This window comes from Amblyomma mixtum, chromosome 2, assembly GCF_055824585.1.
Source record: "Amblyomma mixtum isolate Tamu chromosome 2, ASM5582458v1, whole genome shotgun sequence".
Taxonomy (NCBI): Eukaryota; Metazoa; Arthropoda; class Arachnida; order Ixodida; family Ixodidae; genus Amblyomma; species Amblyomma mixtum.
In genome coordinates this window covers 93,193,742-93,220,582 of record NC_143013.1, presented here as the reverse complement: position 1 = coordinate 93,220,582, position 26,841 = coordinate 93,193,742, and the positions used below count along the sequence as shown (strand labels likewise).

Here is a 26,841-nt window from a genome sequence, read left to right as displayed (position 1 = left end):
GCGCTCGTGAATAGCCCCTCCAGTTGTTGGCAGCAGGTTGAAAATAAATAAATAAATTAAAAGAAAACCTTGTCGCCCTTTGAAATTTCAGCACTTCCTCGTATGCTAGAGAAGCCCTAGGGCGCGAAACGTACGCGAATCCAGAGCAGGGGTCATCATGGCAGCTATCTTCTGTGGGCCAGTAAACACTGAGACTAATCCTGAGGTCCATCCCAAACAAGGAATAGCTCTTCGTAATGTTATCAGTAGATTTTTTTTTATTTTTTCAGGAATGTTATGCAGCAGGATGGTGATGACACAATTCTAGAATAAGTTTTACTAGCGGCTCACGTATAAGCCGAAATCGCCACATTATACTTCACTTAAGCGCCATCCGGCGAATCAGGAAAGGCTGTTTCGTCAACGTTCTTGCAGATGTCTTTGTCGTGAAGGTTAATGCCGTTGTCACAAAATTTCGCAAATTGTTCGATACATTCATCTGGTATTGAGTCCTTGGATTCCTTGGTGACCCACAAAGTACACTCTGAAAAAAAAAGGGAGGTGATAGCTAAAATAAGCTCCAATCTCCATTAATTTTTTTTACTTGCCAGGTAATGACAATTTGCACATTTTCTGAAAGCTTTTTCAACGCGTCTGTATTGTTACTGTGGAGAAGGTGCGCGTTGAGATTGTGCTTTTGCGCCTGATCTGTGAAAGGTTCAAAAGTATTATGTTTGTTCTTAATTTCGGCACTTTTATATCTTTTTAGGCTATGCGGCATGCAGTCGACACTGTTACTTTTCGTGTATCCTCTCCATTTTGTGAGTGAGATGGATTACTAGAATTCTTCAATCATATTTATCGCTGAAGATGCTTCTGAGGCACAATGGAAGAAGGATCAGTTAAGTATAAAATATTTGGTAGACCCAAAAGGTTGTCAGTGAATTGAACTCCTGGTGAAGAATTCTAGAGCAGGTGACCCACGGGTGGATATAAAACGCTACTTCAGTGGAGGTCTTCAAACTACCGGCTTGTTCATTCAAGCGCACACGAGTAGGCCAGAGGGTGTGCTGGAAATAGAAACTTTGTCGTACGCTTTTGTATGGTCGGCCTAATGGTGCTTAATTCGGACTTACCCTTCTCGGATTAAACTGTTCTAATACAGTTTATGTTCTCTAAATAGTTTCAAAGAATACCTTATTTGTAGGATTTTTTTATTGTTCACTGTCTAGTTTATTGCAGAATAAGTGACCATCACGGTAGGCAAAATTTCTTGGTCAGTTTCAGCCGGAACGAACGTGATAACATTTAGCCGTGGCCAGGAAAAATTTTCAGTAATAAATAATGGGGCTTTATGCATTTGCTAAAGGAAACGCTTCACTAATGCCTTACTTTCTGCGCATGCCAGTGAAAAGGAGTTTCAAAATGAATCGATATCAGAACACTTTACCCTCGAAGCTAACTGCATCAAACTCATTTTAGATATTGTAAGCACAACATGCGACCTTCGTCTTCATCTGTACATATCCATCATCATCGCTCATCTTCTTCTTCGAAGGGTTGGTCGCCATACTTGCGGGTGCCATTAAAGCTCGCTCCATCCTGCGCTCTGTCTCCCGTCTCACAATATAGATGTGGTTTCAAAAAATAAATAATATTTCATATCAGTCCAGTTCTGTTACTTACGGTCTCCAAGGTGAGGAATATTTATTACCGTGCAGGTCTTGTGGTCAAAGTAATATGCGTGGCCGATAAAATATTGGCCAGGTTCTGCAATGACAAAAATAAATCCACTTTAGTTTCGTTGCTTGCGAAGTATGTGACCATTGGCTGATGTATTCTCTTTCGACTCTGGCGCGTCACTTGTAAAATGATGCAACTTCGTTGTAGCGGTAGCCCGGTGGAACTCAGGACTGCAATTCAGGCCCATGGAAATTCATTTCTGCTGTAGCATGTTCCTTTGCTACAAAACGGTACTCCATTTTAAAGCTTTTTCCGAACTCGAATGATACTGAAAAGATGAATAAATAATAAGAACTTTTCCACCTCTACATTATACAAGAAATAGAAATATGGAATGTGGGAATTGTTTCGCAGTGGTGATTTGTTAGCGTGTAATATTCCTGATTTAAGGATAGTTGCCGGGTTAAGTTCCGTTATTTCATGCTAGGAAGAAACGTTTGAGCATAGCGAGCAACGCCTGCTCGCTATGCTTTAAGCGTTGGTTTCTGCCAGAGATACTGCAGCTGAGTTCCGTTAGATTGGCACCGCCTGCGAAATTACACTATTAGTGCGCGAAGCGCTCCTTGTAGCTTGTTGGTAATCGTTTTATTACTCGACAATGTTAAACGCGGTTGTACCGAACAAGTGCTCTGAGAGCACATCAGGCCTTACAAATTGTTGTATCAAAAATCCGACACTAATAAAATTAGCCTATAAACTACCCGTGTCAGATACTTATTTTTAAAAGCTCAGGATACTGCTCAAGTATTTGGACTGTGCTTTCGAAAGAACATATTAATCCATTTTTGTGCTCAGAAAACGGGGACGCAGCTGGCACTTCTGACTATCATTATCAGTCCGGGAACTTTAGCGTCCGAACAGACATCAGCCTGTGAGCTGCAACTAGCCATGCCCGACGCCAGCGGGGGGGGGGGGGGGGAGGAGGCACAGGAACGGCCTTCAGGATATTCGTGCAGTATTTGATTTTGCAATATTCTAGCAGTCGTTTCAATGTAGTCTACTGACTTCATTGCAGGGAAAAATGCACTCTCACTAATCACAATTAGCGCTGATGTCTCTTACAGACTGCTGTCAAGGGCATCAGGCAGGCGCTGTTTCCTGATGCTGCCGTGATGGTCTGATCAAGCTGTCACTGGCGGGGTCGACCTGTCCTTTCAAACATCGCAATCTCATCTCCCATACTTACACTGACGACCTCTGCTACTTTGGCCTTCTCTTGCATTCCACTCCGTTCCGCTAAATGACTACCACTTATCTGTTCTTCAGATTACCTGCATTGCCGATACCAGATTTCCTCGCTGATTTCAGCTGAAAAATTATTAATGCAATAGCAGTCATATTCTTCTTTTATAAATTGTTTCTGGCTTTTTGTCACGAAATTTCCAGATTGGCTGAGAGAGGTCAGGTGGCTTCGTAAGGTCATTAAAAGCCGCCCACCGTGTCAGATGGTAGCTAAACTAATGAATGTTCTAGTGAGGTTACATTGCTTACGACTTCGTTACACCGCGGCCATCATGACACGTGGCAACCTCGCGAGCAGTTTGTGAGCTAAAGCTCCCTTGGCACAAGACATTGAAATTAATTAAAATAGAGTCAGTGTCATTGCCATCTGCCCACCGTGGCGCTGAACGTGCGTCTTACGGGAGATCGGGAGGAGCATCCTGTGTCTCACAAACCACACCCTTAGCTACGCTCAAAATGACTGCCTGACGGGGCAGTGGCGCAAAGCTGCACCACTGCACCACTGCGCCATTAGAAGTTTGAGGCGCCAGTAGAAGTATTAGGCGTTCCAGCTATATATGACTGCGATTGAGAAGGTCGTGACGTCATCAGCATCACAAGACCACTAATGTTCTAATCATAGGGCACCGTGAAATTTGAAAGTCTAAGGAGTCCCAAAATTCGGAAGTTGGCCCATTCTGAAAAATTTGAAAAGGACACCCAAAATTTTGGGAGTAGACCAATTATAGAAAATGAATTGAGGTGGATTAGGGCTGTTTCGTCGGTGGATTAAGTTGGGGTCAGTAGAATTAGTCTAATCCCATTTAAAAATCCTTAAGGGCATTGCAAACGGTTACAACTGGACTTCTGGCCTTAAAATCTCAAGAACCATAGGCACTCTTTACAGACGCTATAGCAGGCAGCCAAAATGCTGCCGCGTCTTCTCCTTTGAGAGCGTGGTTATGAAGGCTTCCAAGTTTTTAGCTCTCATTGTTGATCATAGCGTTTTGTAATCCCAGTTCACAGTGTTCCAAATTTATATGAAGCGTTTTAGTCTGCGCAGACAATACTCTAATAGTGTGCTCATGTGATATATCTAGCTGCGTTTATTGATCTGAGACTACGTGCCAAGTACAATTCACTAATCTCCTTCTCATAGCTATTTCACTTAAATATCTTTTTTTAGAGGAAGCTGTCGCGTTATCAGTTCCAAGATCTGGCCCGCCGAAAACTTCACTTCAGGGACTGTTTGACATTTATGTAGTTGCCTCCACAAGAAATCTATCACCTTGTTACCCTATCTTTGTTTGGATTTTAATTATGCAATGTAATACTTGTCACGAATTACATGATTATAATATTACCAGCAAATACAGGTGAACTGTGATGTTTCTTTAACCTTTATGCGCTGCTCGCCTCACCTAACTATGCATACACTGCGTGAAACAGCAGTGGAAGATACGAACACATTTTCTCTCCTTCCCTGACACAAAGTCACGATTGAGCAGCGAAGGGAAGGGAAATAAGGGCTCGTTATGACATACATGACGGAAGCCTATAGACATTGAAAGCGAGGGGCATAGGGGATATCTTTTAAAATGTGTCGTGTTCCTCAATGGGAGAATAATAGAGCAATTTTTTAAAGGCGATCAAATAGAAGGCAGAAGAAAAAACAACCACACGTCGCCGATGGCATTCAAACCGACGACTGCCGAATTATGCGTCCGCTGCTCTACCAACTTAGCTAAAACGACGGGTGTCCGATCTTCTAGTTTCGTGGATATTTTACATGTGGCGTAATCTAGCCTTGAGAGCGTTCACCAGTGCCACCCTTATCCTTAGGGGCCTCCGCGAAATTCGGAGGTCGTGTGTGTTTGTCCCACCGGTGGCATGTGGTCGCTTTTTCTTTCTGCTTTCTAATTAATACCCGTATTATAATTACTCTATTAACCTTCTATTGACGAACACCCTAAATTAAAAAAACCAACAAAAAAAACATCCCCTCTGCCCCGCGGTTTCAGTGAGTGTTGGTTTAAGTCGTGCGTGTCATAACGATGAGGCCCTCTTTTTTCTTCCCTTGTCGGCTCAGTAGCTAACGAGGACCTCGCTGGCACTCAAGGGAGTCGCTGGCAATGCTACATCACGCAGTGGTATTTTTCTTAGTGGCAACCCTTGAGCCAAAGCTTGGGCAGTTTTGTTTCAAAATTACTGCTTTAAAGGACTTCTCGCGAGTCTAACTCGCGTTTGTTCACTGAAATAACTTGTAATTGGTGCTTTCTGGCCAGGTTTCAAATGTTTATCTAATCGACTACAGCACTATAGCGTCGCTGTACAAAATTATGACGTGCACTCAAGTCTCCTTGCGTGCGAAAATACGAGAGCTATGGGCTGTCCACCATCTGCGCCATCTGCTGGGCTAGCGGCGTACTTTGCGAGGGGGTTTTCAGCGTGTGGCGCATGATGGCGCTACTACTGCACGCAAGGCACGGAGGAAATTTACCGAAAATTGAGGAAATTTATTACCCGCTTGATTGCGACATCTGTAATCAAATGCTCATAGCTACTCATGCAGGCTTCAGTTCATATCTCGAAGATACGTTTTTAAGAAGTGTGCGTTCACTAGAGGCGCCTTTATTCAACTTCAAACGTCGAAATGTCGTGGCGGAGTATTTACTAAGCACACAGCTAGTGACCGCACTACACCAGCTTGACAGAAAACAACGCAGCTAAAAGGGAGGAAAAGATCAACAACGGAAACCAGTCGGGTAGAATGTGGTTTCTGAAGGGGTTTCTGGGTGAAACAAGAGGTTCAGTGTTACGGTCCAGCAAGCGCGTTTTCCTCACGCTATGAAGTCCAATCAGCAAAATTAGGTCATGTGGTTCGTAATCAGATTGAGGAGCCGCAAGTTAACGAGCACTGTAGGAATTTAAACAAACTCTTTATTTAGCATCCTGTGCAACACATCCGAAACCAAATTCTTATCCTTGCAGTTTATATTCTGCGCATTTATAAGCTCGTGTACTAAATACCATGTTGAAGAAAAGAAAGTGCCATGATTGGGTGGCAGCGTCCCCTTCTCGTACACCGGTGTCCGGGTCCAATTCCACCCTAAGCCCCAATTTTCTTGTCTTATTATCACCATTGTCATACAACTCTGGACATTTCTGTGAACAGCCACTGTGTGCAACTTCCCTTCACGCCACTCATGAGCCAAGAAAGGCTTATCTTAGTTCGTGATGTGTTGTTGGGGATATCCAGAGGAATTCAAAGGCTGAATGTTAATAACTATTTGCTAGTGCAGGCGACAATCAGTGAATATGGCCTAAGAAATCTGCGGAATAAATTTTATGGCAAAATTTACTTACTTATGCTCGTAGTAATATTGAAGGTGTCAGGTGTGTCTCCAGCATGGAGGTAAACTGGAAAGTGCATTCTGCAAAAGAAAACATGTCATTAAAAATATTTACCATTTTACCCACTTATCACGCAGTTCAAGTTAAGTGTGGTTATTAACACTTCAGGTCGATTATATGTAGGCATTTCTCATAAACATACTTCGAAAGGGAGAGGTGGCGTGTCCTTGTCGGGTTCAAGACATTTTTAACTCGGTTGGTGTAACACTTGCAACACTGCATCGCCCATAAAGAAACCGGTAGCTGTTATTTTCAGAAAGATTGATATCCTTGCAATTACTATAAATAGTAATTATTTAAGACGTGTCGACAGACCCTGAAATTACAATGCAACAAACGGGTAAAAACAGTACTATTGGAGGCTCAGGATGATAAATTTTGAATCTGCCTGCAATGAAGAGCGCTGCATGACGGTATTTGCTGCCAAAAATAAGGCACGATGATAGAAAAATTGGACTTGACATGCACAATGATAAACTAGCAGGAATAATCGCAGAAACCTCGATATGGTTGAGGAGACCTTTGTACTGTCGACTGTCCAAATGTGCGGCAAACTATAGTTCTTAATCGCGTGCTAAGAGTGGTGATCAATTCCTCATGATGTTGGAGTATACATTCTAGGTTTTGTGTTGTACGTACAGCATACAAAACAGGGCGCAGCGTCTTGGCTATCACCGGCTTTGCTACCGGTACTCCAAGAATAATCTTCTTGTTTCACAGTACCATAGCTCACTTTGTTATTTTTACGGTCATACTAGAAAACTATGTTATTTTTAGATTGTTCCACTCGTAGTTACTTTTTGTACCCTCATCTTGCTTTAATATCTTTCAACTGTCTTCTATCTGCACGTGCAAGCGGTGGTGGCTCGGCTTGAGCCAATTGGCAGGCCCGTGCACTTTCCGTTTCATTCTTCTCTAAGTCGCCACCAACCAACCAACTCACCACAAAAAAAAAACAAAGGCGACACATTGCGAAGAAGCAACTATGTCACCATTTTTAGCGGAAATTTTTATGGTCGTAATTGTAAACTGGAATCGTCCACCCTAAAATAAAGCAACGCACATATTTTTATACCCTATTGAAGGCACATTAAATATATTAACAAGGTGCAAAGTTTCCTCCCACTACGGAAACAATTTTACATGCTGTTGCTGTCAGTTGTCCATAATGAATTACCAATACTGACACAGATCCCAACATGCCTCAGAGCTAGGTGTCCAGATACTGTGTACAAATCAGCATTATATCCGTCTTGGTTGTCGTCCGCAAAAGCACTACCTTGTATTTAAGCTTAGCGCACTAGGTACAGTGGTGAGCAGCCTTGTCTAGAGCGCTCGGGCGGTGCACTTCCTTGCAAACAAATCCAGATTTTGTGGCAGCCTCTAGGGTCCAGCTGCAACGCTTGCACGGAAGTAGCGCCAGATAGCCTCGTAAACAAAGCAAGCACGAAAATTTTGCCCTGTAATGAGGGGCTGCTCTCTAATTTCGGTTTTTGTTACCAAGTGCGCACTGCTCAAGCGCTCTAGACAAGGCTGCTCACCACTGTACTGTTGGCGACAGAAGGGCCCAGGACGAGCCAGCGCCTAAAAAAACGTCGCTCGCGGCGGTACTTTTTTTTCCGTGTCCATTTCCGCAAGAGTGGCGGTAATCCGATAATTTCCCGCAACGATGTCCCAGACCTTCAGCTCGTTACTCGAAGCAACGCTCCGGCAACCAGCAGAAGCGATATACTGATAAAATTGAAAAAGAAATGCGGCTTACTGGCGATTTATCAGAGTAACAGCAAGCGCCGAGAAGCACGCCATCTCGTCAAGTCATCATGTGTGCTGCATCTCACACCAAGAACAAGGTTGGCAGAGCTGCCGCTTCCAGAGGAACGCCCCTAACGCTCGAACTGAATGCACCATTCTTGAACCATTTGGTAACGCTGGTGACGCAGTGATGTATTTGGGCCAGTGGTGGCGCTTACTCGCAACTTCCGTCCCCGGTTGTTCCGTTCAATTCTGCCTTTATAACCGCTCCTTTGATGCCTTCACTTTTGTTAGCAAAACAAATCTGAAAGTTTTCTCATGCATGAAGTATTTCCTCCATTGGTGCCCTGCGCCCATCCCAGCTACTCTACATGTCGATATCTTATATGTTTTTTTCTTGAAAGAATGCATCCACTGCTGTCTTTATCTTTTGACTAGTAATACAAAAATTGTGGGCATATCTTTACCGATGATGTGCTTTCATCTTAAAATGGCAAACCTTTCATCGCACCAAGAGCATATTTACGCACTTTGACCAGTTAGAGCCAGTGCTTCATCTTTCATGCATGATTTCAAAATCTTACTGCGCAAAGTATCAGCTCGTTACATATTTTATACCCACAGGGCGTAAAAAAGTCTTCATCTTACCTGGTATATTTCAAGTGCTAGTCAAAGCACTTCATCGTATGGAAACGATCAAGTTGCTTATGGTTTCTAATCAATATTGTTTACAAACTCGAGGTAATAGCTCAGCTAAGAAAACGTAAATTGTGCACTGACCCCTGACAGCAATATTAGTTGAGAATCGGTATCAAACAGGGAAAGCGCTTGTTTAGTACCATTGCCAAGAGCAGATAACATCAGTTTCAATAAGTCTCCTCCTCATAGCTGTAGGCTTCGTCGACAGGAGAATTGCTTTCCAAGTAAACGTCACCTAGCTGGTCATAGCGACTTTGCCTCTCCACTTCAGGAATCTGGTATATACCTTGCCCAATCATTACTAATGCGTAGTAATTGGTGGCATGTGCACGGTGTTGATAAGCAACGTCACGATAACGTTGAAATCTCAAGCTTTGCTAGTGTACAGAGTTATTCCTACTGTTCTCATATTAATAACTGATCAAGCTACAATTACTTCGGGAAGGGTGCGCATGGCCCATATAATAGCTACACACTCCAAGCAGCCGCCGTTAGTGAACCGACTTTCGCTATGTACGATCGACGAGAGTATAAGTTGAAGCATATTTACATTTAGCTACAAAGAATGCGCAGGGGTAGTATACCCCAGCTTCCAGACTTCTTTTTAAGGCAAGCATGCAGCTGTTTTCCCAGTAGACAGGAAAACGAAGTGAAGTGCTTTTCTCGTGTTTTAAAAAATAATTACATAAGCTTTCCAATGCAAAGCTTAAGCGTTTGGACGCCAGAAGCATATAAGAGATGCCGGCATTGCTTTACCTTTCGCCGCTGCTGCCGGCCACATTCCAAAGGTAAGTGGCGCTCCATTGCTTTGGGTCGTACTGTATTCTTCTTGCCGTCAGGCAGTCGAGGATGCTGTCATTGTCAATGTCCATTAAGGCAATGCTGTCTTTGAACAATGCCACGACCTGTGCGGGAAATCGCTACGTATTGATGCGAGCTTCAAACACGCACCTCTGGTAAGAGAAACACGCCTAGAGGAGTTTGCTTATTGGCAAGATTTACCGCATTGCACTCACAGAGAAGCTGCACCTATTGCTAGATATCATTAGTTTTTAAGTTTGAGGATGTAAGTACCTCTATTGTCGAAATTCGAAAGTAATCATTAAACTTTTTCGACAATAAAAGTGTCAATAGTTTTTTTCGTAATCATGAGTTTTCCGCAGGAGATAGTAGCAGGGCTGGGCAAGATACTTCAAAATAGTATCTTCGATACGATACTCGATACCTTCGAAAATTGTATCTCCGATACCGATACAAGATACAGAACCGAAATCGATTTTCGATACAGATACTCGATACTGTATCGTCGATACTTCGATACATCACTAAAATATCAAATATAATACAGGTTATGTTACGCCTAACGAAGTTTACATAACTGAAATCACTGTCTAATAATGCCGGTAATATAATTGGCGAACTTAGGGGATCTTTAGTGTATTTCTATAGATCACTTTTCCTGAAAGGACTTATAAACGAATCCGACCGCATGGATGTGTTGAAGCTCGGCTGTCTGCGCAGTTGGCCTTGTTATAACGTTAATTTGGGCTAAAGCCATATATATCTTGAAGCGATCGCTTCCGTAAGCAGCCTAGCGAAAAATCATTTAACCCAAAGTTCCTCTTACGAATCAATCTGTCAGCACTTGGCTATATGAATAAACCTGAAACGTTTTCTCTTTTGGGTTCGATACTATAGAGTACTTACCCGATCCTTTGATCAAACTAAATGATGCAAGCTTCGTGCGCTTGGGAACCGAACAGTTAGTTTGCCAGTACTGCGATAACAAACTTCTGAAGCTGAAAACTATTCTTGAAGAGCTAGAATGAAAACAACAAGTAAAATGGCTGAACGTTTTTATTAGGCAAAACGTATTCGTTACGTTTACTTGAAGGTCATAAGTAACAACATTTGCTCGAACCACCGGTCCGGAAGAGCCCCGCGATGTGGGCGCGCTATAAGGGAGGCAAATGAAAAAAGCCCCTCTACAAGAGCAGACGAGCACGGCGCAGTGTTATACTTGACGAAGGTGCCTCTTATCAGTGGATAAGAATGAAGCGTATCCACATCAACTCGAGGATCTTGTAAATAATTGAGAAACTGAAGCTTCACTAACGCCTCCTGAGAGCTACGGCTGGTTATACCGCTTGTCTCTTCAAATGAAAAGAATGCGTCAGCTGACGCATTTGTTGCTGCTGGTGCCGATGATCCCACAGCCTCGCGTGCGGAAGAATGCGGGCTAGTGCTGTGCTGACATAGTCGACAACAGCTTCTTCTGTAAGCTTCTGAGCATGACGGCGGAAGTCTTTCATTTCTGCTCGCAACCACCACAACTTGAAAAAACGTTGAACTTGAAATAGGGGTGTAGAACAGCTAGCAGCAACTGTGGCCTCTTTTGCACTCGGTTTCATTTTCAAAAAATGGTCGAACAAGCGGGAGAATCCATTCCTTACTGCATCGAAAAGTGGCTTGCAATAAACATAGTATGCAGCAGCTTTCTCGTGAAGGTTTGATTCCATTCGAAGAAGAGTTGGGAGCAGTTCTCCGAAGAAGCAGTCAGCTTCAGCTTGGAGGCGTGTCAAAGCAGAGGCGATGCGCTGCAAGACATCGCAGTACTCAAGCAGAGAGGCGAAGCCCATTTCTTGGAATACTTGCAGCTTGAGAGTGTTGCATAGGTCTCGAAGCTTGTCCTTCGATCGAAGAAGGTGTTTGATGCTGTCGTATAAAGAACTTTGATCCCGGGCCAGGCTTGTTTACGTAATAGTCAGCTTTGACTCAAGTGCAACTCGTACTTATCTTCCAGCAAGTTGTATCTGCATGAAAAAAGTAGCGACCTCATCGGCTAAAACAAAATTTCAAACAACGTATTTTGACGTAATTTTATCGTTTCTTTTCTCGATTAGCCGAAATGTCCAGCGCCTAGTTTCATCCCGTAAGTGACAGTTAAAATCTCAAATATTAAGGCGTTAAAAACGTAAGCTATGAAAGTTTACGTACTACCTTAAGCTGAAGCTTGAAATTCGAAGTCGAGGAGCAGGCACCGCTGATTGTTGTTTTACAAAATGAGCACATGGCCTTGACTTTGTCCTCATCAGATGACATGACAGTGAAATATTTTCCCTCCGTGATGGCACATCGAAGTTCGTCAGCCATAGCTGCTGCTTATCTGTGCGTAACGCGGCGAGGGCTACTGGCGTATACCGCAAACTGGGAACACGTGCGAGCAGTCGCATTCAAATGGGACGGCGGACAGTCGGACGGCGCAGAAACGCTGATCCAGAAGTGGAAGCTTGGGAGTTGGCTAAAAAGTAGCGATGGTGCGGCCCCCCGTCTTGTATTACCGCCTGAGCGAGGGCTTTTACAGCTTTTTTTTTTTATCGAGTATCGTAAAATACACGATACACTAAAAATGTATTTTCGATACCGATACTCCGATACTCTGGTTTTCAGCACGCGATACCTAATACCGATACACAAAATGTATCGAAAGATAGTATCGAAGGTACATGTATCTTCGATACTGCCCATGACTGGATAGTAGTAATATAAACATTCATCCTCCGGGTCACAAACATAGGCATAAAAAACGCCCTTCGTGGAGGAATAGCATTTGTTTTGTTCAGAATGATTAGAGTTTAATTTCGAACTCCCAATCTGTATGCAAAGCATTCTTTTTATATTTATATTTGGTTATAAAAATTTGTCTCTTGCCCTCGCTATTTTTTATCGCAGTATTATCGAAAGCAGTTAGAGCGAGGAATTATCATTCGTGCCTAAAATAACTTGCGTCCTTAGGGTGGAAAGGATGCAGAAAAATATTGCACGCATTTTCTGATAGCGATATGCTTTCGCACTTCGCTAGATGTATTTTTTTTCCAACGTTTGCTATTCTTGTTTCAAAAATTCAGAGTGGTATGTCGGTGCTGTGCGTGCGTGTGCATTGTACAGCAAAACGCACACAGTGCACCTCATTGAACTGGATGAATAAATCACTAATTATATAATAAACTTTTTAATTTTCGATAATAGTGTCATTCTTACATAGCGATACTGCAGGCCGTGGACACTGATGGTAAGCCCAGGTATTGCTGTTAATTATTTAATTGCGCTCGAAACATTGAATTTCATAACCATATGTTTGAAATATCGAGCTGGTTCTCCCACATTGAACGTTTATAAAAATAATTATGTCACTCGCAGTTGAAATGCATCGTAAACAGGTACGGCTTGTGTGTTTTATGACATAGCAACAGTTAACACGATTCTCAGTGATGATACTGCGCACAATGAGATAAGTTTATAAATAGGCAATTTGTCAAACTTCATCTAACCTGAAGTGCATGTTTTGAGTCCGATATTCTTAACTGCATAGGGAAAAGAAAATTTAAAAAACAGCGCTCAATGTAGTTGATAGCCAGTTGCAGTATCACAATTTTTCTTTGCTCTTAAGTAACAAGATGTTGAATACATCATTTCAATGATTTTTTGGCTACTTATTGATGTTAGCCGATGTTTTCGGCCAAAGGAAGTTCCTCATCGTTCGAGGAGTGTTATTTTTAGTGTATGTGTTAGGAGAGGCATTTCACATATTCTAATTCCACATATTCGTACAGCTTTCGCAAATGTATATAAGTACGGAGCGGGAACGTCGTTTTTTGTTTCTTGTTTTTCCTTTTGGCCGAAGTTCATATTTATGAGTTAATATCTGCCCCACCAGACGAGATTTAGTTAGTTAGTTAGTTATATGGGGTTTTATGGCGCATAAGCAACTAGGGCTATCATGCGCCAAACACAAGGTTAGATGATGTTATGTCAAGTGTACAGAGGTTACATTATAATAGATTTAAAACATTGGCTTTCTTTAGAAACTTACAAACAAGTGAAAATTCGACAAGTGTTTGCTCGCCTAAAAGCAATGCGGGATGAAATGGAATGTGTTCATTGTAAAATACCGTAAAAAATCTTTTTCTACGTTCTTCGAGATGTGAACAAGAAATTAAAATGTGATTTACTGTGAGCTCCTCACCACACATTTCACACACAGGTTTGTCTTTTTTTGTTAATAAGAAGTTATGGGTGATGTGTGTGTGACCTATGCGTAAACGACATAAAATTACTTCGATAAAACGTTCTTTATGGCGGCATGATTTCCATTCTTTTAAAATGGGCTTTATGGTATGCAGATTGTTGTGTCCTTCATTTTCCCAAGAAGCTTGCCACTTGGCTCTTAGTCTGCTATGCAATAACTTCATGTAATCTTTAGGAGGCAAATTCACATGTTTTATTTCCATGGTTCTGGTTTGTGCAGCACACATGTCGGCTCTCTCATTGTCCCTAATGCCAATGTGACTGGGAACCCAGCAGAATTTTATAACATGTTTTCGTGTTGTGACCTTTACTATATTGTGTATGATGCTTCCAATCAGTGGCTCTGTGGCATTTTTGGAGTTTAATGCTGTAAGGACGCTCAGTGAATCTGTATAAATGATGCTGTTTTTGATGTTTTCATTTGTTATTTTCTGTACCGCAACACTAATAGCATAACACTCCACGGTGAAAACTGTAGCACATGAGGGCAGTCGTACTGCGTTTTCATTTTTTCCTTGTATTACTGCGCTTCCTACATGAGCATGAGTTTTTGACCCGTCAGTATAAAATGCAGTGTAATTTCTGTATTTTTCTTGTAGTGCTAGATATTCTTGTATTATATGGTCGTGTGGCGTACAGGTTTTACTGAAGCGTGTTAGTGTGACGTCACACACTGTGGGGAGAGAGTACCACGGTGGTAGCGCTTCGTGTCTTGGGGCAATATTTTTAATTTCGTTTAGTATGTTCAGAGCTTGGCATTTTTCTTCGAAGCTCAAGAGCAACGGCTTAATCGCGTGAGGCTTGTTATTGAAGAGTATTCGGGATGGGCATTTCGTCACAATTGGGTAACAGAGATGTTTGGGCTGAGAAAGGATTTTGAGGTTGTATGTACAAGTTAGTGCAACTCTTCGATCTTCTAAGGAAGGTTCATTCGTTTCCACATACAGACTTGCTATTGGTGAAGTTCTGTAAGCACCGGAAGACAACCTTAAACCAAGATTGTGGATAGGATCGAGTCGTTTTATGTAGGATGGTCTTGCTGAGCCATATACGATGGACCCATAGTCTAACTTAGAGCCAACCAGAGAACGATATATATGTAACAGGCATGCCCTATCAGACCCCCAGCGTTTTCTTGACAGTAGTTTCAGTATATTGAGGGCCTGGGAACCTTTTTTCTTTAAGCTATTTATATGTGGCAAGAAAGTGAGCTTTTTATCGAAAGTTACTCCTAGAAATTTATGCCCTTGTTTGACAGGTAATGGGGTCTGGTTTAGATATAGTGTGGGGTCGGCCTGTAGGCCTCGTCTCAAAGAGAACAGAACCGCTACTGTTTTCTGAGGAGAAAATCTAAATCCGTTTCTATCTGCCCAGGTGGCCAGCTTATTTATTGTTATTTGTATCTGTCGCTCACAGGTAGGTATGCTGGAAGACGTGCATGCTATTTGGAGGTCATCTACGTAAACTGAGTACATTATGGATTTTGGTATTACTTTTCCTATGGAGTTCATTTTGATGATGAATAAGGTCGTGCTGAGGATGCACCCCTGGGGTACGCCAGTTTCTTGAATAAAAAAAAGTGTTGGAGAAGGTTGCGCCTAGGCGGACTCGGAACGTGCGGTTGGTTAGGAAGTCGTTCAAACAGCTCAGCATCCTGCCGCGGATACCTAGGTCCGCTAGGTCACGGAGGATACCGAACCTCCACGTGGTATCGTAAGCCTTCTCCAGATCGAAGAAGACCCCGATACAGTGTTGCTTGTGGATGAACGCTTCCCGGACTGTGTTCTCAAAGCGTACAAGGTGATCGGTTGTGGAACATGTCTTTTTAAACCCGCATTGGTGTATATCTAAAAGTTGCCGGGACTGAAGTGTGAAGGTTAGTCTGATGTTTAGAATGCTTTCGAATGATTTTGCTATACAGTTAGTGAGCGCTATTGGCCTGTAACTGGTGGGACTAGTTGGTGGTTTGCCAGGTTTTAGAAAGGGTACTATGATTGCTTCTCTCCATGCTTGGGGGATTTCTCCACTGATCCATATTTTATTGAAAAATTTTAGGAGAGCCTCTATGGCAGTCTCAGAGAGGTGAGCGAGCATGGCATAATGTATATTGTCTGGGCCTGGTGCTGTCTTTTTACCGGATGTTAGTACTGTGTTTAGTTCCTGCATTGTAATAAGCTGATTGTAGTCTTCATGTATGCATGTTCTGAAGGGAAGTTTTTGTTTTTCTACTATTGTTTTGTGCTTTTGAAAGGAGTGTGTGTAGTTGGCTGAGCTTGATACTATAGCAAAATGCTCACCCAATATGTTGGCCTGCTCATCTAATGTTGTTTGAGTACCGGGTGTTGTTAGCATTGGAAATGTGAAAGGAGTAAAATTTCCAGTGAATTCCCGCACCTGCTCCCACATTTTTTTGGATTTTATTGAGCTGTTTATCGAGGATATGTACTGTGGCCATGATGCCCTTTCTGCGTTGCGTCTGATGTATCGTGCTTTTGCTCTTGCTTTTTTAAAGTCTACGAGATTCTCATGTGTTTGATATCTCCGAAAAATGCCCCAGGCTTTGTTTTGTTTCTTTTTTTCATCTTTACATTCTTTTGTGTGCCAGTATTTGTGATTTTGTTTTACTATTCCAGAGGATTGAGGAATAGCTAAATGTGCGGCAGCTAAGATGCAATTCGTGAATTTTTCGTTTATCTCATTGATGTCAACATTTTCTAAAACTATTTTCTCTAATGTAGCTTGTGCTGTAAAAAGTTGCCAGTCAGCTAAATTTAGCTTCCAACACCGTGGTTTTGTGGGAATAACTGTTAGCGAGGATGAAAGACTTATTACGACAGGGAGATGATCACTTCCATATGGATTGTCTAAAACACTCCAGTTAAAATCGTTAAAAACAGACGGTGAACTAAAAGACAAATCTAAAACACTCATTTTCCCCGAGGTTGGGGAGCAGTATGTAGGTTTATTAGAGTCGAGTAAACAGACGTCATTGCATAAAATAAAATCCTCTACGAGATAGCCTCTAGCGTCAGTTTTCTCACTGCCCCAAAAATATGAATGTGCATTAAAATCTCCAACTACCAGGTATGGCTCTGGTAGCTGCTCTAAAAGATCCTCTAAGTCATGTAGTGTTAAATTAAAGTGCGGATCGATATATAGTGAGCACACTGTGATGGTTTTATGGGCAACCAGAGTGGCTGCGACAGCTTCAAGTCTTGTTTTTAGTTTAAGCTCTCGAGCCGGGACGCCGCTTTTCACTATGATGGCTACGCCTCCCGATAGTCTGTTCGCCTGTTCCCGATCGCGGCGGAAAATAGTGTAATTCTTCAGAAAGTTATTTTTTTGGGGACCTAAATTTGTTTCTTGTAGACATAAGGCGACAGGAGCATGTGCTCCTAGTATGTCTTTTATGTCACTGTAATTGTTTAAAAGTCCTCTACAGTTGCATTGTATTATGAAAGCCGTCTTACTTTTGTGTTTCTATAGGGTGGAAATCATGGTAGAGAGAGGGTGTGGTTGATGGTCCTTTGCGATCACAAAAATGAACAAGGGTGGGGAAAACCTCAGGTTGCTTGAGCCAACGTTTCGACAAGGGGACTTGTCTTCGTCTGGGCAAAGCGTTCATCACTGGCAGGGATTAAATAGGGCCTTCGCTCCGAGGAGGAAGGCCCCGGGAGGGGGGAAGGAAAGTGGTGTGAGAGGGGATGCGTGTCAGGAAGGGGAGGGAGGTGAACCTTGATTCGTTAAGCTGCAATAGTGGAAAAACTTGTATCCGGGGTTGTGTAATGAACAAAGGCTTTGAAGGGGCTGCGACGCGGGGAGGCGCTGTAGGACCTGAAAAACTCAGATAAGAGGATTAGTCAGCGTGGTACAGGGAAATGAGAAGAAGGCAAACAACATAGGCTGGCACTGGAAGGAGGGGCATTTCCAATGAAGGACAAGGCAGGGGGGGGGGGGGGGGGGGACGGCTCGAGTTCAGAGAAAGCCAAAAAGGTGGGGCGGAGGGGATAACAGGAATGTCATGGTTTCCGAGAACTGATAGTAGGGGATTAGGAAAAAAAAAGAAAAAAAAAGGGGGTGAGTCACAGGGAGACGGTGAGAAGGCCGGAAATGTGGTGGAAGATATGACGTGGGAAGGGTGCAAAGAGCGATAGTATACCCAGAAGTACTTGTATTTGGCCGTGTTGGTTCATAACTTCTCAGGAGGACACAGGGGCGCAACAAAAGACACGGACATAGAAGCAGACAGGGACAAGCCCTTGTCCCTGTCTACCTCCACGCCTGTGTCCCCCATCCCGCCCCTGTGTCCTCCTGAAAAGATAATATACTTATGCGAGGTTCTAGGAAATGGTCTGAGCACGTGCAAGACATTTGTTAATTTAAAATTATGCTAACCCTGGAATGTACCTGAGAGATTCCAGGTTTCCTCTAGACATGTTAATCCCTGTTGGTTGCAGTGTTTTAAATTTATGGATTAGGAATGCTTCTCTGTATTTTCTGTCCCTAGTCGATTTGAAGCCTGACTCAAGAATGAACAATTTGAGTTCGTCGAATTTGTCATGGCGTTGATTAAAATGGGTCGACACTGCCTTCTGTTCATTCCGTGTTGTGTCAGCCCGGTGCCCGTTTAATCTGGCACTCATTGTTTGCCCGGTTTCCCCGATATATTGTTTCTGGCAGAAGGAGCACTGGAGCATGTAGATAATATTGGACGATGTGCAGTCAAAACTAGTCTTTATATCGAAACTGAAATCGTTTGCCGTACTTTTAACCGTAGTGTCCCTTTGTAAATGTTTGCATGTCTTGCATCTTGGTCGAGAGCATGAAGTTACTGTCGGTGGTGGTTTCTTACCGAGCCTAGCATGCACCAGGATGTCCTTCAGGTTTGTGTTGCGTTTGTATGTTACCCTTGGTGCGTCGGGAAATATTTTCTTGAGACGGTCGTTACCAGTTAAAATGGGGTGGTATTTCCACAGGATATTGTTTATGTTTGGAAGCGCGTTTGAGTATTTCGTTATAAGTGCAGGAGGTCGTTGACTGTTAGCTTTTGTTCGTTTTTTAAGAACTACATCTCGTTTCAAAGTGTTTGCTCGTTGGAACGCATTATTGAGGGTTGCTTGTGGATGGTTTCTGGTGATTAGTGTGTTTTTTAGCGAGTGTAGGTGTTTCAGGTAGTCGTCGTCGTCGCTACATATTCTTCTTAGTCTCGTTGCTTGTCCTACGAATATACCTTGTTTGCAGTGTCTTGGATAATGGCTAGTGAAATCTAAGTATTGTTGTCGGTCAGTGGGCTTCCTGTAAAGTGTGGTTTTGAGCTTGCTATTTTCAAAACGGACAGTGGTGTCAAGGAAATTGACTTGCGTTTTCGAGGAGTTGAAGGTGAATTTAATGCTAGAGTGGCATGAATTGAAATGTGTGACGAATGTCTTTAGGGTTTCAGCCCCATGCTCCCATATCATGAAAATGTCGTCTATGTAACGCAGGTATATAAATGGTTTTTTTAGAAATGAATTTAAAAGTTGAGATTCTAGTAGCCCCATAAAAATGTTCGCGTAAGTGGGTGCGAAGGGAGTGCCCATGCTTGTTCCAAATACTTGAAGGTAGTAAGAAGAATCGAATTCAAAGTAGTTGAGTGTTAGTACCAATTCAAGTAGCGTGAGGTACACTTCAGTTTCGTGCGGGTGAGGACTTTGAGTTAGAATTTTGGAGAGTGCGTCGATACCTTCATTTATGGGAATATTTGTGTACAAAGCGGCGACGTCAAGTGTGACAAGTATGCTATCTGCTGAGATAATGGAAGCGTGATTCAGAGACTCTATTATGCGGAGAAAGTGCGGTGTATCCTCGACAAAGGAAGGGAGGTGGATAGGAATATCTGCAAGATAGTTGTTCAGGAAAATTGATAAGTTCTCTGTGGGCGTGTTATTGTTTGAAACGATAGGTCTGCCGGGGATATCTGCGGTAAACAAGTCTTCTGCGGAAACCTTATGGATTTTGGGAAGTAGGTAAAAGCGTCCTGCCTGTTTGTTTAGCGGATTTAAGAAGTGGTAGTCGGACTGCGTGATTAGTTCCCGTGATAATAAGTTTGCCAGTTTTTTCAGAATCAATTTGCAGAACTCTGAAGTGGGATCTGAATCTAATTTCCTATAATGACAAGGGTTGTTGAGTTGCCTAAAGCTTCTTTTTTGTATTTTTCGGCCGGCAGGATAACTATGCTACCTCCTTTGTCTGCAGGCTTAATGACTATATCGGTTCTAGAAGCTAAGTGGTTCAGAGTAGCCTGTTCTGTTGGGGTGACGTTTCTGCGTTTTCGAGCTTGCTTTGTTTGGTCTATAATTTCTTTCGAGACAGATTTAATGTACAAGTCTAATTCGGGACTATGCTGCGCTTCCGGCGTCCATGTGCTTTCGGCTTTAAGAGGGATGGGATTAAGGCTGGTTACTTCAGTAGGGTGAGCACGTGTTGACCACGTGTTACAGGAAAGAGCTAGGTTAGTAATTGGGGTGTTCGTTTTTTCGGCAAAGAATTCCTTAATTCGCAATCTTCGCGCAAATTCTGTGATATCTCTGTGAAGTTCATACTCGTTAAAATTATTCATACTCGTTAAAAATGTTATGAACCAACACGGCCAAATACAAGTACTTCTGAGTATACTATCGCTCTTTGCACCCTTCCCACGTCATATCTTCCACCACATTTCCGGCCTTCTCACCGTCTCCCTGTGACTCACCCCCTTTTTTTTCTTTTTTTTTCTCCTAATCCCCTACTATCAGTTCTCGGAAACCATGACATTCCTGTTACCCCCTCCGCCCCACCTTTTTGGCTTTCTCTGAACTCGAGCCGTTCCCCCCCCCTGCCTTGTCCTTCCTTGGAAATGCCCCTCCTTCCAGTGCCAGCCTATGTTGTTTGCCTTCTTCTCATTTCCCTGTACCACGCTGACTAATCCTCTTATCTGAGTTTTTCAGGTCCTACAGCGCCTCCCCCCGTCGCAGCCCCTTCAAAGCCTTTGTTCATTACACACCCCCCGGATATAAGTTTTTCCACGTTTGCAGCTTAACGAATCAAGGTTCACCTCCCTCCCCTTCCTGACATGCATCCCCTCTCACACCCCTTTCCTTCCCCACCCCCGGGGCCTTCCTCCTCGGAGCGAAGGCCCTATTTAATCCCTGCCAATGATGAACGCTTTGCCCAGACGAAGACAAGTCCCCTTGTCGAAACGTTGGCTCAAGCAACCTGAGGTTTTCCCCACCCTTGTTCATTTTTGTGATCGTATAGGGTGGAAAGGTAGATCAAGTTGTTGTTGGCCCCGTGACTCGAGGCCTGTCTTTTTTTGATCGATCCAGAGAGCTCCGCCGACCGTCCGACGTGGACGGCGCGGGGCTGCCCGGGGCCGTGTCCATCGCCTCTGCGGAGGCGCTGGACGACCGTGCAGGAGGCACGTTCGCGTTCGAGTTTGACCTCGACCTGTGGGAAGAGGTCTTGAGGCCCGCCGACCCGGGGGTCTGCGCAGCCTGACTTGCAGTTGGCGGAGCAGCGTTAGCTGCTCTGCCTTGGGGCGCGGATGGCACCGCCACAGGCTCACTGCGTGTGACCTGGACGGGTGCCGAAGCCTGGTGTGGTGCGCCGCGCCCACGCACCACATCGGCGAAGTTTTGTTTTGTTGTGAAGGAGAATGAGTTGGTGAGTCAAAACGCCTTCTCGCTTCTTTAAATGAAATGTTTTCCCTTGTCTTTATAGTGATTATCTCCTTTTCTTTTTTCCAGGACGGACACGCCCTGGAGTACGCGGCATGGTCACCTTCACAGTTTGCGCAGTGCGGGGCTGCGTCACATTGATCAGAATGATCCTTCGAGGCGCATTTCGCGCACGTTTTCCGGCCGCGGCAACTTTGTGAGCCGTGACCGAACCTTTGGCAGTTGAAACATCGGCGAGGGTTGGGAATGTATGGTCTTACGTTAACTTTTAGATATCCTACTTCGACTGTGTCGGGCAGTGTGCTGGTGTTGAACGTCATGATCATGTGTTTTGTGTCTATTTCCTTATTATCCTTCCGGATCTTGATTCTGTGAACATCTATCACGTCATGGTCACTCAGGCCTTCGAGCATCTCTTTTTCAGTGATGTGGACAAAGTCATTTTCGGATATAACACCTCGGACGGTGTTCAGAGATCGGTGTAACGTCACGGAGACAGGAATATCCCCAACAGATACAATGTTTACGAGTTTTGAGTGTTGGACGTTGTCACGCAGTTGGAGCAGTAAGTCACCGCTGGCCATTTTAGATACCTTGTAGCCAATGCCCAAGGCTTCTGTCAAACACTTTCACACTAGGAATGGGGACAGGATTCTAGCTTGCTTATCTTGTACTTCACTATGAATCACATGGTACTTAGGAAAACTGACTTTTCTTTTTTGAAAAAACTGTTCTGCTTCGTTCCGCCCTCTCTTGAGAGAGCGATCAAGTTTGGAAAGTGGGGGAGCCATAAAAAATTGATGTTTTTCGGTCATGGTGCCAGCCACCCACCATGGAGTCCAACAAGGTGACGCGACAGGAACTTGCGAGCAAGTCCTGCCCACGCCAGCTGTACACCTTAACTATAACCTAATATGACTCAACTCAGGGTAGTTGGTCACACACGGTTAACCCTCGCCGCCAGGAAAAAGAGGAACAAACGAATAAGAGAGGAAGAGACAGGAGAGTTGGAAGAAAGAGATAGGAAAGTGAAAGATAGAGGGGAGGATAGGAAAAGGCGACTGCCGATTTCCCCCGGTCGGGTCAGGCCGGAGGTGCCGTCTACAGGAAGCTGGGTCCAAAGTGGTGTGTTGCCTCCGCCGAGGGGCCTTAAGGGTCCAAACGCTCGGCATCGGCTCAATCACCAGGATCCCCTTTTCCCCGGACACGGCGATGCCACGCACGGCTAAGCGCGGATGCTCGGGTCCGTGGTGACGCATTGTTCACCATCATCCCCCCTGCGGGGATGTCCCTGCGGATGCTCGGGTTAACCCCGTGGTGTCGCCACTCACCAACGTCTGCATGCTGCAGACGCTTCCCTGCGGGGACAGACGAGATTTCGTCTATCCCTCGACTTCGTAATCAAAGTTTATTTGGATGGTATAAAAGTAGATTGAAAAGGGCCCGCTAGGCATGTTCGGTAAAAGCCAAAGCTTTCTTCCCCTTACTGTGAAATCTTAACGTATTTTTACATTGACGCCGCCATGGTAGATAAGTCGTTATGGCGCTCGGCTGCTCACCCGAATGACCCGGGTTCGATTCCGGCCGCGGCGGTTAAATTTCGATGGAGGTGAAATTCTAGAGACCCGTGTGCTGTGCGATGTCAGTGCACATTAAAGAGCCCCAAGTGGTTGAAATATCCGGAGGCCTTCACTACGGCGTCCCTCATAGCCGGAGTCGCTTTGGGTCGTTAAACTCCCATAAACCTATTTTCGCATTAAGCCGCAAGTTTCATTACTCTGAAGTTAAAGGGAATGTAACTCACCTCTCCAAAGTCAGGAACTTCATTCTGCAGCTTGTCCGGTCCGCTGTCCGCACTTTCAGCTACCATGAGGAAAAAATACATGGCCATAGCCACGCCATAAAAGAAAAGAGGACGCATCATCCTTAATTTAGAATGTCACCAGCGGCATGCATCCTCTTTCCAGCGTCTTTTATACCTGTACGAGTTATGCGAATCCCACGTGAACACACAGGGTATTTTATCATTTTATTACACCCTCTGTCTCCGTTCCCTGCTAATACAATTGGCGGTGGAATGCTAGCCAGCTGTTAGTATGGAAAAATACATACATAGGGGCAACACAATTGTCAGGGGAGAAAACGATGTCTAGCGCTCACAGTACATTTAATGTTCTTGTTATTCTGTAATCTAGAATTTAAACCAAAGGAAAAAATAAATTGACCTTCAAATGTGAAACCCTCGTAGTGTCTCTGCATTCAAGGGCGACCGCATGTTACTGCTTTTCGCAAGACCTGAAAACAAGTCGATAAATTGCACGCAGAGAGGCTGCACCAGATGAAAGAGCAATATGTTCGACTAGCCCTGTCACAGCAGTGCATATGCACTACACATGCACGTGTAATAGGTTCTCGAAATTTGTCCTTCACGGAGATCTAGCAGGTGGTTCCAGTCACAAAGGTTGAAAGTTTGGTTTTGGTTTTATGGGGTTTAACGTCCCAAAGCGACTAAGGCTATGAGAGACGCCGTAGTGGAGGGCTCCGGAAATTTCGACCACCTGGGGTTCTTTAACGTGCACTGACATCGCACAGTACACGGGGCTCTAGAATTTCTCCTCCAAAGAAAATCTAGCCGCCGTGGCCGGGATCGAACCCGCGTCTTTTGGGTCAGCAGCCGAGCACCATAACCGCTGAGCCACCGCGGCGGCAAAAAAAAGGTTGAAAGTGTAATTTGCAATAGAGACCTAGACGGACGAATAGAATATGTGGCGGTCATGTCGACGGTGTACATGTTTTAGTTAGCACAAGAAGAGACATGGAATTTAAAGAAACGTGTCATATGAGGACGAGTGCTGGGAGAGAAAAGCAGGGCAGGAATAACTGAATACCTGAGATGCACTTGAAAGCATGAATAGACAAAATAGGTTAAATTAACTTCCACTAGTACTGTGCAAAACCTCAGCTGGATACCATAACCACTATATCGCCGCTGCAAACTTGATTTTTTGCATTATTTTTGTGGGACATCTCAGTGCACTTTTCTGCCAGTGTGTTTATTTTTGTCCGGAACAGAAATTCAGTCGGGAGCTAGAATATTATCTCTGAAAGTTTACTGATGGTTGTTGCTGAGTCTCGAGAGTCACCATTGTGGTTCCGAACCTTAACGCGCACTCTGAAAAGCACAGAAACTTCTTGGAATTGCATAAATTCTATAGCAGCAGTTACCAGCTCATGCAATATTGCGTAGGTGTTTCCTTTTAGATGGGTGGCTCTGGCTGAAAGAAACCCGGCACTGCGTGTCACGTAGCTTCTGAAGTGGCCGACGGAGCAGTAAAGACTATTTCCAATTGAACGTATTACGCAGGTCGTTCAAGTTAACATTCGCCAGGTTTTAAAATATGGCGAAGGAGTCTAAGACTCGACCAATGTCGCTTGTCAGTGTATGGAGCAAGTAATGCTATTTTTTATTCTGCTTAATTGCACAAGTAGTAGAAAACAATAAACCAACTTCGAAGACAACGAAGTTAGGCGGTGAGACCCCTGGCCAATCTTCCGCCGTGGGTCGTGCCATTAATCCTGAGGACATCATCATCATGAACGAGAAAGCTGTAGAACGGTCCTTTTGAACAGTTTCTATCTTTCTGCTGTTGCGGATCAGTTTTTTCCGCTCATTGGGGGGCTCACCAAGTACAAAAAAAAATCGCCACGTGACACGCCTGCTTGCCCGCCGCGATTGCAGTGCTCTCAAACGTTCCCCTTAAAAGCGAACAGATCATTTAGCCGGCTCGCTGCCGCCTAAAAGCTGGCAGGGCAGCGACACAGAGCTGGCTACGCAAGCGGTCTACGCAAGCAGCATACTTCTCTTGCGGCAGTTCATGGTAGATATAAGCAGACGCAGCGCTTATCTTTTGCGCTTGCGTAGATGACACACCCAGCGCTTGCGCCGCTGCCCTGTCACCTTTTAAGCGGCAGCACACCCCGCTAAATGAGGTGTTCGTGTGTAGGCCGAACGTAGAGCGAGCTTCTGAGAGCGCTGCAATCGTTTCGCGCAAGCGTTTATGTCGCGTTAATTATATATATATATATATATATATATATATATATATATATATATATATATATATATATATATATATATATATATATATATATTGTAATTCGCGAGCATCTGCAGTGGGCGAAAAAGAAAAAAAAAACTTGGACGCATGGATGGCACGTAAGAAACTGTTAACTGTGGTAACTTTGGCCTTTTCACAGATCTTTCTAACTTTCTTATTTTAATTTTGCGCTTAACATCGTTGCGAGGAACGTTGGTTAATTAATCTTGACTTATTGAGCAAGTACTCAGAATATACCAAATGTAACTTGCTCAATAGCCAGCAACATGCATTGGGTCGCATCGTCTTAGAGTGCCGCGACATATTTTTGAACCCTGGCAAAAGTAAGCTGGGGCACCTTGAACATGCAAGTATACCAAGAGGCGCTGGAGTATCGACAGTTGGGATCGTTGAGTTTCACGAAAAGCTTTCTAATGTTTGTTCTTTCCTGAAAGCTACTGGCACGCGTATTAATCGCTTTTCTCGTGAGGCTAGACGCGACCAAATTTATCTCGATGGACAGCACCAGGAGGGGCGGATTCTGCGTATTTCCAGACTTCTGTGGTTACTTGCACGCCCTGTCTAAAAAGTTCTGTAGTAAAATGGCAGTTTGGGCGAGTTGGTTATGCATCGCTGTGTGTGTGTCTTCTCTCCGTTCTTGTCCTGTGTCTTTGCGCTGTTTTATTACAGGATCTAAAAAATTGGTTGCCAGCTTTGAACTGCGCTCAGCCGACAGCAGTGGGCATTCTGTTCGACGACCGCCAAGAACGCTTGCTGTTTTCGCCGCTGCCGAGTCAATCAGTTCCTCGTGGGCGCAAGTCAGCACAATAAAAAGTTTCTTTGGGAAGTCTTTTATGCTCTCTTCCTGGCTGCCGAACTGCCGTCACCGCTACGTGCCACTTACGGTGACCGCACCGCCACGTGTTTTCATATTTTCTACTGTATGCCTCCGGAATGAATGAGCTTCATGCATGCATTACTGGACTGAGAAATTTTGACAGATTTTCTCAATTTGACGAGAAGGCAGTCCATTATTTCAGCTTGTGTAAGATATTTGCGTTTTGCATATGTTCCAAGGCGCTCTGTTTTGGATCCCAATAATAGCCAAAATTGGAACTGTAGTAAGCGTTAATGTCTGTGTACCAAACACGTGT

General features: G+C 44.0%; 1 protein-coding gene and 1 pseudogene across 1 annotated transcript; both read right to left on the bottom strand.

The window, feature by feature from the left end:
* Positions 1 to 362: 362 nt before the first annotated feature.
* On the bottom strand, positions 363 to 23,514 carry LOC149360191 (uncharacterized). Its single transcript, XM_089567801.1, has 5 exons — positions 23,395 to 23,514; positions 9,565 to 9,713; positions 6,310 to 6,377; positions 1,666 to 1,749; positions 363 to 523 (listed from the first exon to the last, which is right to left on the bottom strand). The coding sequence occupies exons 1-5, from the start codon at positions 23,512 to 23,514 to the stop codon at positions 363 to 365; spliced, it is 582 nt and encodes a 193-aa protein (XP_089423927.1).
* LOC149360192 (uncharacterized) lies at positions 10,693 to 11,961 on the bottom strand (annotated as a pseudogene).
* Positions 23,515 to 26,841: the final 3,327 nt, after the last annotated feature.